General features: G+C 27.7%; 1 protein-coding gene across 1 annotated transcript; it reads left to right on the top strand.

Annotated features, from left to right (window-relative positions):
* The first annotated feature begins 3,782 nt into the window (after nt 1-3,782).
* LOC110282746 (uncharacterized) lies at nt 3,783-15,140 on the top strand. Its single transcript, XM_043040112.3, has 3 exons — nt 3,783-3,912; nt 12,397-12,648; nt 14,305-15,140. The coding sequence occupies exons 1-3, from the start codon at nt 3,852-3,854 to the stop codon at nt 14,973-14,975; spliced, it is 984 nt and encodes a 327-aa protein (XP_042896046.2). The 5' UTR covers nt 3,783-3,851; the 3' UTR covers nt 14,976-15,140.
* Nucleotides 15,141-17,101: the final 1,961 nt, after the last annotated feature.

The raw sequence follows: 17,101 nt of genomic DNA, 5'->3' as shown, positions 1-17,101 counted from the left end.
TTTGGATATTTTTTTCCTCATGAGTGCTAGTAAGAGCAGCTGTTTAAAAAAACAGGTGAAGTGAATATCGGTCTATTTTTTTTTAAAAAAAAGGTAAAAAGGATCGTTGATTACTAATTAAAACTTCGGTAATGCACCCATTTTCTGGAATGTACTCGTCCATAAGTTTGGTCTTTCAAAACAAGATCGTTTGCTTCATTTGAAATTTGAATTTTAATACTCGTAAGAAAAAAAAAGTTCTTTTAATAAATTGCTGTTCTGAGTTAGCACCAATACATAACTCAGAAACTTTATTTCTGAGTATTATTTTTTGTATATATGAATTAACAATAAATGATACTGCTATAATGATACTCTATAAATGATACTCTATCTATTTTAACATTTACCTATACTTCGCCTTTTGTATACATAAATAACTAGAAGATTGGCTAACCTATTCTGGAATCAGTTAAGGAAGTTTCATGAATATATTTCGCTAACAAGAACAGCAGACAAATATTAAGCTTATTTTATTTGTAACGTTTTAAAACAAAGAAATAAAAAGTTCTGGAAAAAATATAAATATTCAAACGCAAAAATAAAAACATGGCTGTTTATGTCCTTGTTATTTCTGAACAGCGAAAAATAGCTGGAAGAGTGCTTCAGGACGGTGGGCAAAACCTTTATTATATTCAATTACTACAAATATTTTAGATTTTTTTTCAGCTTATAGGAGACATACTTCTAGAATTTATAAAAAAATTTTATTTAATATTGAAAAGAGTTTCTTAGAAAAAATCTAAGGCTGCTAAAATTACTACTATAATTTTAGAACTTTTTTAATATTAAATAAAAATATTGTATTTAATGTTAAAAAAGTTTTCAAAAAATATTTAAATCCAATAAAATTGCTCTAGTTTTTATTGAAAATAACCTTTTTTTCCAAATTTACGCTGCTTCTATCATTTTTTATTTTAATTTTCACTTTCTATAAAGATTTTTAAGACTAAAATCATATTTTCATGTTCACAAAAGTTTATAAGTCTTTTAAAAGATTTGCATGAAATCAAGTTACCAAATGTAATTTTTGGCTCATCACTCATGTAATTAAATATAGCGAGATATACTCATTACATCTAACGTAGTGCATTCGTATCATAAATTTCAGGTAGTTTTATAGAATGTGAATGCTTACGACATGTAAGAACTTTTGCGAAACGTGAAGTAAAAACAAAAACAGAACACCCTGAATAACTTTTGCTCAAATGGTCGGATTTTCACGTACTAGGACTAAATTTTAGTGGTTTGAATCCTTACCTTAAATTTGCAAATTAATAGGGCAGACTATAATCTAGGTTACGAAATCAGTCACAAGAACGTAATTTCCCCGAATGATTCACACTCTGATTACTGACCCTCAAAATATTATCGAAAAATATAGCCCCAATAGTAAGGTCAGTAGAACGGCCGAAAATTAAAACTTCTTAATGTTAATTTTAAATCTTGCTTATTTCGCCATTTGCCGCGAATTTTTTAAGTGATCGAAAACTTTTTTGCACGCAATTATAAAATTTGTTTATCCAAAGATAATCCCAAGTAAAGATAGTTTTTAATAAATATTTAGTGGAGTCGTGGTGGCTCAAGAGATAGATAGAGCGTCCGCCTTTCAATGAGATGAACTGGGTTCGAATTCCAGCAATGGCAGGTCAATACGAATCCCACCCCCAGGTTCGCACCGACCGCGGTGCTGACATGAATATCCTCACTTGTCAACGGATAATGGGTTAGAGTGCCCTTGCCGTCAGGGTAACAGTGGAAGGTTTCCGTGGTTTTCCTCTCCAAGTAACGCAAATGCGGACTAGTTCCATCAAAAAGTCATCCACGTAAGCAAATTTCTCCCAATACTTGATCCAGGAATTTCTTTGCTTTCTGGTTTGGATTCAAAATTTCAAGGTTACGGAGTTTGAACATTAGTAGTCGTAAACCCAAAAATTGGATCGGCTGTTCAACGAGGACTAAAAAATAATATGAATATTCAGTATATTTTTAATACTTTATTTTAAACGAGGTCAAAAAAAAACTCTGAATAGTAAAATCGATAAATTTTTACATTATTTCAAAGTACGACATTTTAAATGATGAAATACAAGATTTGAATAAAATTGACCGGATAGGTTCTTTACTCAATTTTAAATATTTAAAATTTGATTTCTCAAGCACTATTTGAGTCCTAATAAAGGAAAATCCGATCATTAAAATAAAAAGTTATCCAGAAAATTTCGATTTTTTTTTTCTTGCTGCACGTTTACCTAAGAAGAAACACTACTGAGAATTGTTACATATGCGAGAAAACTTTCAAATATGGTCCAATAATTTCCTATGGAAACAGAAATATGTAACTGTTTTGAGAAACTGAATGGTTTAAAACTTTACCACTAGTATGAAAGGAAAACCAGTCTGAAATGATTTCACTGTCAGAAATTGTATACACTCAAAGAGAATGATTAATCTACTGAAATCATTTACTCGTAAAAGCATTGTCAACATGAGTAAGAAATTCCAGAAGGTGAATAAGAAAGCATCATCTTAATCTTGGCGACATTTGCTTGCTAAACTTTATTTGTGAACTCTTGAATTTTTAACCAACGAAGTAAGAGTGCAAGGTCATAATATTTTAGTGCTCTCATACTTACTAACCGAACACTGAAGACTTAGAGTAAAAATATCTACACTACACGAAAGTTGGATGAAATAAAATACATTGCTTTTTATCTAATTAAAAAATTTTAATTATTCATTTCTATTATAAAAAAAAACCTAAAATATTTCATCTAATTTGAACAGATAAAATGCTTTTTTTATTTTGGTTCAACAAAAATTCAAATCATTGGGTTTTACGGGTTTTCGAAAGCTTTTAGGTACTTCGGAAATTATATGTAAAAAATTTAACACAGCTAATTTATTACAATTATCATAAATGTTAAAATTTAAAATTATTTCAATAACAATATTAATAATCGCATGTCATTCATTTATGAGTTGCGAGAATAATAGCAATGAAATAATCATATAAATACTGAACTAGTCTTGATTCAAAACTCTACAAAACTATGTATTAAATACAAAATATTAATGATGATAATATTACAAATTTATTTTAACATAAACAATAGTATTAATTTTTACTATTTTTTTTTTGGTGAAGGGATTTTTTATTATGTAGAAAGTTGTTTAAAGGAAATAGTACAACAATTAAACGCAGGACATAAAATTTTTTTTTTAGTAAAGTACATTGGAAATTCTTTTATTTAAAATATTTTGGCTGTTGCTATTCATATTATAATTAAAGTTTAATCTGCAATTTTAAAAAAAATATCAACAAATGAATAATTTGCGGTTATGTTTTTTTTTTTTTTTTTTTTTTTTTTTTTCGTGTTGACAACCCTTTATTTTTACTCGAAACTCTTCCTATAAGTTTGCTACAGAGTGTTTCAATTAGGTAATATTTGTTGCACCTGAATATCGAGTTTCGTTTCATAGATATTGAAAAAAATTTCATAAACAATGATAATTCTGATTCATTATCAATTTGAGCCATGTGATTGGGGAAATTATAAAGAAAACGCCTATTTGCATCACTAATGTGAAAGTCAGGCATTTGTTTTTAGAAAACTATTTATATTGTTATCCTATCGCATTCATTATTAGTCTCCTCCTGATAAATCATTCCATTCAAGTGCGAAAAATCATTGATCGGCAGATAACGATATACTTAAAACCGAATACTTTCAGCAAATAATCCTTTTCATTTGTTTTCTTACGAGTTTACACATCTTTCACAGTTTTTGTGAAGATTTTCATTTACAAAGATGAATATAACCGCACTTTTTCACGAACTTGGTATTATCCTAGGCCTTATCCATGGAGATGGTAAATACCGGTTTATGAATTTTTTGGTTATATTATTATATAATAATAATATTAATACGTAATAATAATATTAATATCCAAATAATATAATAATTAAAAATTATTTATAGTAATAAATTAATAATATAATAATAATGTTAATATATACTAATAACATCAATATATAATAATAATATTAATATCCGAATAATATAATAATTAAAAATTATTTATAGTAATAAATTAATAATGTAATAATGATGCTAATATATAATAGTGATATCAATATATAATAATAATATTAATATCCGAATAATATATAACAAAGAATGATTTATAATAATAAAATGATAATGTTAATATATAATAATACTAATATCAGAATAATATAATAATAAGAAATTTTTTATAATAATAAATTAATGAAATAATGTTAATATCCGAATACTAACAGTGAATTAGTTTGGTAAGTGTAATCAAAGGGAGGATACGAGGTTATACTCCCCCCATGCAATTTAAGAATCTCTAAAATTTCTTCTCTTTCGAATCGTTTTTGTTGTTCATACATGTAATCATACAGGTTTGCATATTTAATAAGACAGTTGAAATATCTACATTTTCCGTGATAAAGGAATAATAAAATTATCTCCTTCGTTTGAATTTTATTTCAGAGGAGGAAAAAATTTAAAAATTCCGATCTCAGCTAGTGCGAATTAGAAAATATGTACAATTTATTATTTATGTTTACAATATTTTCTCTTGACGCAAAACATTTATTACGTCGAAATGTCGACAAATATTTTGCATGTCTGCAGTCTTTTTAGTTGACCAACCATTTTACAAAATGGCAGTCTAAGTTAAATATTGCATTTTTTTAAGAATTAATGTCATACATTTAAAAAAAGTTACCTGCGTGATTGCAGTAATTGAAGAGAACTATCAGTAATATGAGCTGTTGGTGAAATAGTCTTGTATTTATGTGCCCGAATACACAAGTAATATCGGCTAAACAAACAACAAAAAATTACTTGCTACGCCATTGTCGCGTATAGTTCTTTTGATTTTGTCGTGTAACACGCTATTCTGGGACATTTTTATAATAAAGATTTTTAAAAAAATGGTGATTTAGCATAAATTTGTCTTCTTACTGGGCTTTGTAACTTTGGATTACCTGGTCATCGTAGTTAGTTATGCATAATCACGATCTAGCCGAAAAATTAAATAATGATATTCTTAAAAATAAATTCCTTCTATAAAAGCAGTTTCCCCTTCTTATATGAGTTCTACTTCGTTTGCACTTTTTGCAGATTATTTACTTATAATTGTGAATATACTCGCGAATAAAAGAATAAAATTTTTTGAAGATAACTCTTTCATAAAACGGTTTCTTTAACGGCTTCTTAAAATCAGAAGATAACAGTTGCTTTGTTTTACTTAATTTATAAATTCTTTTCAGATATATTTCTGACAACATTTCTTGCTCCTATCCCATTTTTCAAGTATAATTCAGTTCCATTCTTTAGGATCTATTCTGTTTTATTCTTTAAGTTTTTCAGTTTTGCTTCTTCAGAAATTCTTTTCAGTTGAATTTCTGAAAAGCTTACCTTCATTTTACGATTTAGTTGGGTTTTTTTCCGGGAAATATAGTTTAATGCAAAACTTTAATTTATAAAAATGGATTTTATGGAACTTTTGCACAAACTCGGCATTCTCATAGGATTGAATGGTAAATATTATTGTTCAATGATTTCTTGCTTATTATCTTTTATTCAATCGGTGTTTTAATTACAAATATATTGTATACAAAAAAAAAACACTATTTAACTACACTTCAAAGTAGATTTTCTGTAAATTGTTTCTGAGAAAATTTTTACTTATATGTTGGGTTTTATGTTCTAAAACTCTAACAAAGACGGTCTTTATTAATTTCATGTACCATATACCTGGTAAGTCTAATCCAGAAAAAATAATTGAAGTTCTTAAAATTTTATCTGCTATCGAACACTTGATACGTTATGTACATTATTTACAGGATTAACATTAGTGGATTTTTTTCTGCGTAAAATTTTAATACGAAGCACACATGATTAGCCTAGTGACAATTTGGTTCTAAAGATTGATGAGATTCAGCTGATACTTTTATACCAGCGTTCTACGCACTCCACCCCTAAAGAGCTCCCCAACCCCTAAGGCAGCGATTCCCAATCTTTTTAGTCGTGTTGAACATCAATTTCTTAAAAAGAGTTTGAGGCTCACTAACTACTTACTATACAAGTAAAAAGTATAGTGACAAATAGACAACTATTATATACATAAAATGCCGATATTTTAACGTGTGCGTAATCACCACTTAACATTACTTTCCAAGAAATGACATATGTAGAAGGATCATAAATCATAGAAATACATGTGTAAAAGAGCAAAATTCCTTGTAGCATTAACGTAAATTTGCACGCATTTTGTTGTATACAATATACCATTCTCGAAAAGTCATTGATGTACTACTTTTTTTAATAAATGATTCCTTTCTGGAAAAATTCAACCAATCCAGAAAAGTTACCCCACTAGTGGAGTAAAACTAAATACATATGTTGATTCAATTGGAAATTTAGAAATACTAGAATGTTAAAGAAAAAAACCCCCAGTATTTCTATTTTATATGACAATTTAAGAGATTTAGTCTTGTAATTTACTTGTGATGTAATCATAGGCGTACTCATGGAGGAAAGCGGAAAGAGAAAGACAATTGTCCCTGAGCCTTAGATAGCTGAGGACACAAACAAAATTCTTTGCCAAAAATTATAGCGTTTATCAATATTTTTTCAAAAGAAAATGGCACAGAATTTCTTTACATTAATATAAAGACTACAATTTCGTATAAATGGATTCTACGAAATATGAAAATACGGTTTTTTGTGCTTTGAGAATGGAAGGCGAAATAAATATTGTCCTGGTCCCGTAAAACCCTTACTCAGTCTTGGATATATAATTATCTTCTTCCTTCGTAGCATTACAGCTTTCATGGGCCCAACATAGGCACACATGAAGGAGAGGAGCTTTCTAACAAATTTCAATTTTGATTAAAAACTTATGTTAAATTCATAGTCCATTTCAACTCGTCAAATTTCAACTCTGTACTTGCATTTCTGTGGTCTGTAGGGCAGCGTAAGCAGCATTTTTTACTCAAAGTTAAACAGATAATAATTCTCGAACTAGTTATGGAATATTAATTTTATTTTAAATAGAATTTTATTAATTAGTTAGAATTAAACAGAAATTAATTAGAATTAAATAGAATTTTATTCTGCCGTATTTTCTGCAAATTTTCTATACACTATTGCAATTTTAAATTTCAAATTCTTGACCATAGATGACGCCACTGCAAAACAAGGGCAATCGCACCTTTTGCCATCATGGCTTACAACAACAACTATAAGTTTTATGCTGCAAAATAAAATAAAATACTAAGTTGAACACCCAAAACAGCAGTGTTTATGATTTTTTAATGTAAATAGATTCAAAGTATAATAAAATAGAGTAAATTGAAAAAATTTTACTTGTCTACGTTCGTTAATACATTTATTTCGTCTTAGAAGTATTTACAGATTTATTTATACTTTGATCTTCTGTGAATAAACTTCAAAAGAAAAATATTTGTTTCTAAAGAAAAATATTTATATCTCAAGTTTTACTTTTCGTACCCATCAAAAGTTAATTTTTGGGTTTGTTACTTTTATAATTTTTTAAAATAAAAATTTAAAAAAAATTAAAATTAAAACCTTTTTTAAGGTAAATTTTTGTACAATGTGTCTCAAAGCACCAGAACAAAAAACCAGAGGAAGTGTAAAGGCAGATCAGACGGAATCATTTTGATGTGCCAAACGTAAACCTAGGAAGCTGATTAAGGGGTGTTTTAAACTAAGTATAAGAAGGGGGAAGGAAAGATCCCTGGGGTGCTTCAGGGTCATTTGATCCATTGCTTACTTTAAAAAAAAAAAGACTTATCTCCTAATACAGATACTTAAAAACTTGTGCTAGACATCTTTTGTCATAAAGCAACTTTAAAATAAAATTTAAAATATTATTCAAATATAAATTATTCAAAAATATTGCTTTACCACATTAAAAATTTGCAACAATTTCTTTGTTATTTCTACGCGATAAAAAATTGTTAAAACTTGTTGATTTCCAGTGTAGTACAACAAAGTGTTTTCATTGGAAACACCTGAAAAATTCCACATTAATGTTCTTTTAACATTTTCTTGAAAACATGTTTCCAAATTGTACTACGCATATTAACTCCTACTGTAAATTGTTTTTGCTCTTAGAATTAACTACAATAATTAAAAAATTGAGACTTCTTTTGTGCTTTATAAAATGCAATTAGTTTATTTAATGCATAGGTAGGTTAAAATTAGCGTGATATAAATAAGTTGATAAATTCTATTAACGAAAACGATTAAAACTAACTAAAGGTGAACATTTTTTGTGATTAGGCAAAAAAGATAACATCGCTTCTATTGTTAAAATTAAAACTAATCATTTTTTCTTTATTTCAAAGAAATTCTTATCTCAAAAATATCATTGCACTGTGTTATCTTTTAACCAAGATCTACTTATTTAAAACAATAGGGGGAGGTTTGTTTTTTAACAATTATGTCATTTCTAAGACAAAAGAGATCGATTAAAAAAAAAAACGTAAACAAGAAGAACATTGTAGCTAAATTCTTTATTTTGTTCTGTATTTTGCTTCATAATATTTCAATATTTATTTATCTTTCTTAAGTTCAAAAAGTTTAGTAAAAATTAGACGTAGAATCTTAGTTAGAGCATTTTCAATTAAACAGATAGAATAATAAATAATTAAAAATAAATAAAATAATTCAAGTATAAATACTACCAATATATATAAGAGAATTAACCTATTACCATTTCGCCATAATGTATATTTTCGTATTTTACTTTATTTACACAACAATAAATTAATATCCAAATTAAAAACTAATGTGTCTGAAAGGAGACCAACTGAAATATATGAGATTCCCCACTTTATAAAAGAAATTTCACGAAAACAGTTTTTTTACTTAGCACCTAAATTATATAATAAATTACCATTCCAGTTGCAAAACATCCAAATATATCCTTCTTTTAGCGTGCTTTATTTCAATTTATGATGAACATTGACGATTCAGATCTCTATTTTTCACTTTAAAGGAAGCATTTGAATTTTTATACCAGTCTTGTGCCAATCCAAATGAATTTCTTATGTTACCTTTGTTATTTTTTAATATAGTTTCATGTATTTTTTTTTCTATTATTACAATGCTCAACAATATATGATGTTTTATGAAGAGCAAAATAATTTGTGATTGTAATACCCCCCCCCCTTTTTTTTTTAAATTTCTATTTTAAATTTATTGTATTACTTTTCTTTGTCGCCTGGACAGGATTTTCCTCTTGACGACGAATATATATTCTTTGTATTTATGTGTTTGTTTTTGTTCCCAATAAAGTTATATTAGTTTGTTAAAAAAAAAGTGTTCAAAATTATTTGTAATAAGGAAATACCCGAGCTCTTCCAATTATTTAAATCCGTTTGTCAATCGCGCGTTCATAAACCTAACTAATTATACGCAACTGAATAAACGTGTAGTTTTTGTCACCAATCATGCTTCCCAGTCACCCTTCACATCACCTTTTGATTGAGCATACCGTATCATCAGTTCTTATAATTATTATCCAATTATTAAGCGAATTTCTTTTATTGAAAAAACAGTCATGCCATGGCATGGGGCCCGGGGGGGGGGAGCACTTGTTTACATGGACCTTATAGTGAGATGACTTCTTGAAACAGCAAGGTGCTTTCAATTGTCTTTTTTCTATCTCATTCTTTACAGTCTTGTAAAAAATGAAAACTATTTAAAAGTATAATATTTTAGATGTATAAATATTAGTGGTACATATTTTGTATTAGAACTTAATAGCAACAGTTTAACCATATTGCTCTTTCTCTTTTTAAGAATATTTTAATTACCAATTTAAGTTTCATTTTAGTGTGAGGAATTCTATTTTTCTATTGTACTTTCTACTGCAGTTTCTATTTTTTTCCTTCTTCATATTAATTGATCTAGTGATATTTAGAGGAAGCGGTTATGGGGTTTTCAGCAAAAACACTCTCTTTTATTTTCTAGTTCTGTTTTAAAAAAATTAAAATCATTGCGGGAAAAATCTAAACAATTTCAAAAACTGTTTTTTCGCAAAATTTATTTTTCCCTATATAATATTCTTGCTGCTCTAAATCTTCATACATTCTGGCATCCCTGACTAAAACTTGATCGCCATGTAATTGTACGCTCATCCTTTAAAATCTAACACCACTGTTATAAATAAATTTATTTCAGCTTTGTTAAGGTAAATATTTTTACAAGATTAAGACCAATACATTATCTAAGCTATTAATACATTACTTAAATTCACGGCTAAAGTTGTTGTTCGTATTGTGTTTGTTTCTAAAATTTTCTTTTCGAAAATGATTCTATGCGCCCTCTTGAACGACCTGAGAAGGAACAGCATTTAATTATAATCAATGTGCACATATTTTTTTTCTCGGCTTATCAAAGTTGGTTATTTCTGGTTTGGTGTTGCGTTTTTTCCACATTCTCTACGTTTTGTCGAAATTTTAACTATATTTGGCTGCTCATTTATGCTAGCACTTAATTTTGTCACAAATACTTCGTGAATCTAACTCTAGTTAGAAAGGAGAAATTATTGCACGAAAAAATTAAAACAAATGCTTGCATTCACAAGATAGATGTGTATTGTGACTTTAGTGACAATAAAATTTTTTTTCTTAATTTCAAATAATTCAAATCTGACACGAAATAAAATAATTTGTATGTTTCAAAAGAGAAAGGTTTTTTTTTTAATTTTATTTATTATTTTTTTTTACTTACGTGCTTCTTGCTTTGCTCATCAAACTTTGAAGTTGCTTCTCATCAATCATTGGCTGTTTTTTTCTTTTTCTTTTTTTTTTTAAACGAAATTTTTTTCTTTTTACAAAACAACGAAGACAATTTTTTCAATAACATGTATAGTTTTATGTAAGCACATTTTGTTAATATATTGATAATCGTAACGAAATGAAATTAAAAATTATGTAGGCTGTTCTTGAAAAAATTAAACTTAGGAATACTGAATGTGACACAATAAGAAGAAATAAAAGCGAAGTAATTTTACTCGTTAACGATAGGTTTTCATTATATCAATTAAGAGGAATATTTCACTTGAACTCTTGAATTAAGTTTGTTATATTTTCGAATGCTTCAATATAAGATGTAAAATACGGCAATATGGTAATCAAATCTCTCTCTCCCTCTGTTTTGTTTCTTTGTTTCTTTCAGCATTAACTCAACCACGAGCATATATAAAATAAAGATCTCCAAGAGATAAATAAAATTTTCCACAATAATGCATAAATAGTTATTATTTAAAAGAAAAAAGTAGAAAAAAATTACGAAAAAAGCATTTAAAACTGCAATGACAATGTTTAGTAGCAGCCGCAGGGTATTTTTTATTACAAGTTTAAACTGTTCTTATTTCCTGGTACTTCCTGTACATTTTCCCCCACACCTACGTAATTTGAAATTACTAATTTGTAACCGTAAAATTAAACACCCAAAACTGCGTCGGCGGCAGCGCAGCGTACGATTTTTTTGATTTAGTGAGATACAATGTTTTTTCTGCGTATCTTATTAAAATTAGCGTAATAATTACAGCACATTTTAATTTAAAACTTTTACCTTGATTAGTTTTAAGAAATAAAAAAGGCTTAGTAATTAAGAGTTGATAAATCTAAATATCAAGAAGTGAGGGTCATGTTGCAGTAATATTCCCGACATATTTAGCTTTATTTCAGTTTCACTTTGTCTCTGTTCTTAAAACAAGTTCAATTTTTAATCTACCGTTGTAATTAAAGTTTTCCATTTTAAGGTAAAAATTTTATTACAAATTTAAAAATATCATAGTCACTGAAGTCAACATCATGAATCGCAGATGAGAAAAGATGCCTTCATTTGGAATAGTTTTATTTAATCAATTTTTAAGAAGAAAGGCTCTTCTTTTTATTAGTACTACTATCTTACTATTTATCTTATTATTATTAGTTCTTAAAATTATATGGTGAAAGCATGTAATTTTTAGTTATGTAATTTATAATATTCGAAAAACGATAGGATTTTCTCTTTTTATTTAAATGCCTAAAAAGTATACAAAACGTATAAAGGCTATATTTCTGTTCTACACATTGAATGAAAGTACCTTTAAGTATATGTGTGATTTCTTCCATACATTTTCGACTATATGAAGAAAAAAGGAGATGATAATAAACAATAGGCGACTACATTACGTTAGTTCTCACGTTTTAAGTACTTTACGTGTATATAATTTCTTAAGTTTTTTTTCACTCTTTATAGAAATGATAATAATAATAATTATTTTTTTTAATAGATACAACCACTACAGCTTTGACAACATCTGGAAACTTCAAAGTTTCCACAACTCCCATGATTCTTGATATATCATCATTAGGACCCATTTCCACATCAGACGACTTTCTAGTTTCCAAAAAGTTTTTATCTTCGATATCAACAGATTCAGGTCATGAAACAACGAAAAATCTCAAGATATTTTCCGACGTTGATGAATCTACGTATCCTCCAACCAAGACTCCTCATTCAACTACTAAACAAGAGCCTAATGGTAAAATCTTAAATTTTCAATATGTTAAACAAACATGTTACACACAATTGCTTGAATTTTGCCTTGGACAATGTTTCAATAGCTTCCAGTTGTGACCTGTCTGAACCTCACTTCTTCATTCAAGTTTGAGCCCTTTGGCAACAAGATTTGGGGGCGAATGATTGAGATTTCATTGCAACCAATTCAAGGGAGACATGAAATTTGCGCATGCCATAAACATAATTTTAAGATACATAAAACATAATTTTAAAATTATTAACTATAATTTAATAATTGTAAGGCTAACATATATATATATATATATATATATATATATATATATATATATATATATATATATATATATATATATATATATATATATATATATATATATATATATATATATATATATATATATATATATATATATATATATATATATATACATATATATATATATATATATATATATTATATATATATATATATATATATATATATATATATATATATATACATATACATATATATATACATATATATATATATATATATATATATATATATATATATATATATATATATATATATATATATATATATATATATATATATATATATATATATATATATATATATATATATATATATATATATATATATATATAAATATGGAGTATCTGCGCAACTAGAAAGTCATGGATTTAGGTTGCCGCAAAATCAAATTTTTAATATGGAATTTACCCCTTCCAATTTCACAGAGTTCTGAATGTCTGAATTTGTAACAAAATTCCCACTCATAGTCACATTTTATTAAAATATAAAATGTTTTTATCCTGTTCTTTAAAAATTATGGTGTTCATTCAAAAAATGAAAGAAAGAACACCATTTCTAGAGCGAATTATCTTTTAAACTTCCTTGATTTCAGAATTTTTTTATCTATTTATTTTTTATTTTATTTTATCAATTTAAAGTACTAGTTTAGGCTTTTTATATTACACTTACTTTTAAGAAGAAATAAAACAGGTTTAAATAACTACATATATCTGACTGTATTAAGTTAGTGGTTTTTTGTATATTTTTTTTAGCTATTTTATTGCAAACAAAACAATAAAAAACATGAGCATTCGCAGTTACTTCAAATTTTATGTACGGGGGAGTAAAGATTCAAACTTAAATTTACAAAACATCGCTATTTATTTAAGCTCGTTTCGGTAACAAAACATTTCACGGACATTTTTTGCAAAAAAAAAGCTTTCAGCCCCTTATTTTGCAATCACATGCTTTTTCCGAAAAATGCATGTTTACATTGAGAAAAGAAATTATCTGAATCTAACACGTAAATTTAAAGAATGGTTAAGAACATTGTAATTATTATTATTGTTGTTGTTGTTACTTGTAAAGACTTTGACAATAACAACCCTAGAGTTTTAATAAATTTATTTTACAACATCTACAAGTGCAGTACTCCCAATCGAAGGTATTTTGAGCACTTAACACTGCATTAATATATATAATCGTCCAAACCACCAAAAAAAAAAAAATTAGGTTATTCTTTTATTGCACGTTGCATCTTCAACTACACTTTATTATTAATTATTATAAATCTGATCTTTCAAATAGTTAAAATAATATCACCATATGTAATTACAATATCTTCCATTGTTTTTACAGTGACTAGCCACGCCCCTCCTACCCATGATTCCAGCTCAGTATCTTCAGTAGTTACTTCTGAAGTCACTTCACACAATTCAACTTCAGAAAGCACAGACGAGGGAACTGATCCTACTCGTAATAGTAGCTCCACTGGATCTGAAGTTACAGACCACAGTACCATCACCGATTCTGTGCACACAGATAACAGCTCCATCACCGATTCTGTAAGCACAGATAATATTACCGTCACTGATTCGGAAAGCACAGAGAACATTACCATCACCGAATCTGTAGGCACAGATAACAATACCGTCACCGAATCTGGAAGCACAGAGAACATTACCATCACCGAATCTTTAAGCACAGATAACATTACCGTCACTGATTCTGTTAGCACAGATAACAACACAGTCACCGGCACAGAAACCACAGATAACATCACAGTCACCGGCACAGAAACCACAGATAACATCACAGTCACTGGAACTGAGCTCACTAAAGAAACTGGAGGCACTGAAGTAACCCCAACTGGTTCTCCCAAACCTACTGAAAAACCTGGTTTGTCAAAAGGAGCCGTTGCTGGAATAGTTGTAGGATCTCTACTGGCAGTTGCTATCGTTGCTGCTGCAATCGTATTTGTATATAAGCAGCGAAACAGTTCACCTGAAACTAGAAGACTCAATGTTTAAAACATCGGATAAAATGATTTAGAATGATTAGAAAAAAAAAGATTAAGATCTGTAAAATTATTTTTTGAGCAAATGCCACTTTGTTATAGAAGAAAAGCTTATTGCTAAAGAACTGTTGTATAAAAAGAATGTTTTATTGTTTATTAAAGAACTATTTTATTGTTTCTTCATCTTCATATTTACTTTTTTTTTGCAGATTATCCAACCGATAGTATAAGGGTCTCTAACGTTCTGAACATAAAATTCGATTATTATTAATTTAATATATTTATAATTCAAATATTGCATAAGCATCCAAGAGGGGGGAACGATTTGAGATTTAAATATTCTTGCTTTTATGACAGAGGATGATTTAAACAATGTTTGCATAAGACATTAAATTATATTTATCAGAAAAAAATAAAATTCCAAAGAAAAAATTATGTAAGCGACTGGCTTGTTTCTTACTGATAATAAAGGGGATGCGAGAATACCCCTACCCGTCGTATAACAGAAATGTTTTAATGAGGATAAAAGAACATTTATTTATAGAATACATAGCTCATTTATAGAATAAATAGTTAGTAATAAATATTTATCGAATGATCCAAAATATGCATATTTTATATGTGCCAAAAATATGCATATTTTTAGACAAAAAATTGAACGATTTATGAAAGATTTTGCTAAAAAAAAATTTATAAAAATTCTTTTATTCTAAAATTACTTCGTTTTTACCTTCGTAATTGACTAAAAACTAACAAATAATGCATTTTATAACAGTTTATCCGACCAGCTGATCCTAAAAATTATCTTTTCCTCTTCAATATTTAAAAATAATTTAAAATATACTAAAGAATTATACTAAATACTAAAGAAAATATATTAAAGAATTATATTAAAGAAAAACGAAGGAGACGGAAATGTTTTTAAAACCAGGCTTAAAAGCAAAGTGAAAATTGACGATTAATGGTTGTTCGACATATTTCGGTGATAAATTTTTTTATACTTTTGAATCCGTTAGTGTAAGCGAAAATAAATTATTTGAAATGCTTAATGATAGAATTAAAAATATATATTTTTTCTTTTTCCAAATTTTCGCAGAGTCAGCATGACTTCTTGTAGTTTATTTTAATAAAGCGGTTTATCTTCTTTTGATGATGATACAAGATAAAGCTCCTGCTTTATCAAATATGTAACAGCATCAAGTTTTTAAACGAAATTAAATTAAGCAGTAACTAAAAAAAAGATGGAGTACCTGGCCAATGAGGCCACCTCTGTACATTATGAAATATTTATTGAATCAAGACCTGTGAGATTAAAATTAGTTGGTTAGTTAATTTAGGAGTTAGTAGTTTATTAAAAAAAAAAGAAGAAGAAGGAAAGGACAACACAAAACAAGTAACAAATAAAACATAAAAATTAGGTAATTAGTACGTCAGAGACGTCACTTTTTTTTAAAAGTTAATTAATTAATAAAAAGGTTAGTAAGTTATAAAATTGGGACAAGATGAAATCACGCTGTTGATCAGCTAGGGGGTGGGGCAAGCAGGTGGAAAAAGTAATGAAAGTAAGCATTAGATTGAGCAGGTGCCAGACCGGGGGACAAAAGAAAATTGTGCTTAATTATGCTTGACGCAAAAATAAAAGAATAAAAACTAGATCAGAAGAAAAAAAAAGATCACCAATAGATATCTACTCTAACAAAAAAAGTAATTCAACTTAACATAAAAAAATAATTCAACTTTGTGCCTGGACTCATATTGTGCAAAATTGCTGCAGTCTTACTTTATTAAGCTTTCAGGGACTTCACGATATTATTGATTAACACTGTTCAAAATTTCTAAAGGCGTGGGTTCATAAGACCAGCAATTATCTAAAGAAGATAAAACCCCTCAAAGGTTGATGATTTTACAATGTTAATACCTAATAATGGCCTCTGAGGTTTGAAGAGTAATTTTCTATTAGTAATTGAAGAAAAAGAAAAACACTCTCTTAAAAAATATTTATGTGGGACTGTTTCTTTGATAAATTAAATATAATAGACTTATTTTATAATACTTGGCTAAACGATTAGTTATTAGATTATTGTAAATTGCAACTGATAAAAAATTTTTAAACTGCCCTTTGATTCCTTCCATCAAGAA

The sequence above is a fragment of the Parasteatoda tepidariorum genome, chromosome 6 (assembly GCF_982258835.1).
Source record: "Parasteatoda tepidariorum strain Cologne lab strain chromosome 6, Ptep-v5.0, whole genome shotgun sequence".
In the NCBI taxonomy this organism is placed as follows: Eukaryota; Metazoa; Arthropoda; class Arachnida; order Araneae; family Theridiidae; genus Parasteatoda; species Parasteatoda tepidariorum.
Note: the sequence above shows the minus strand (reverse complement) of the source record. Positions and strands in the feature narration are given on the sequence as shown.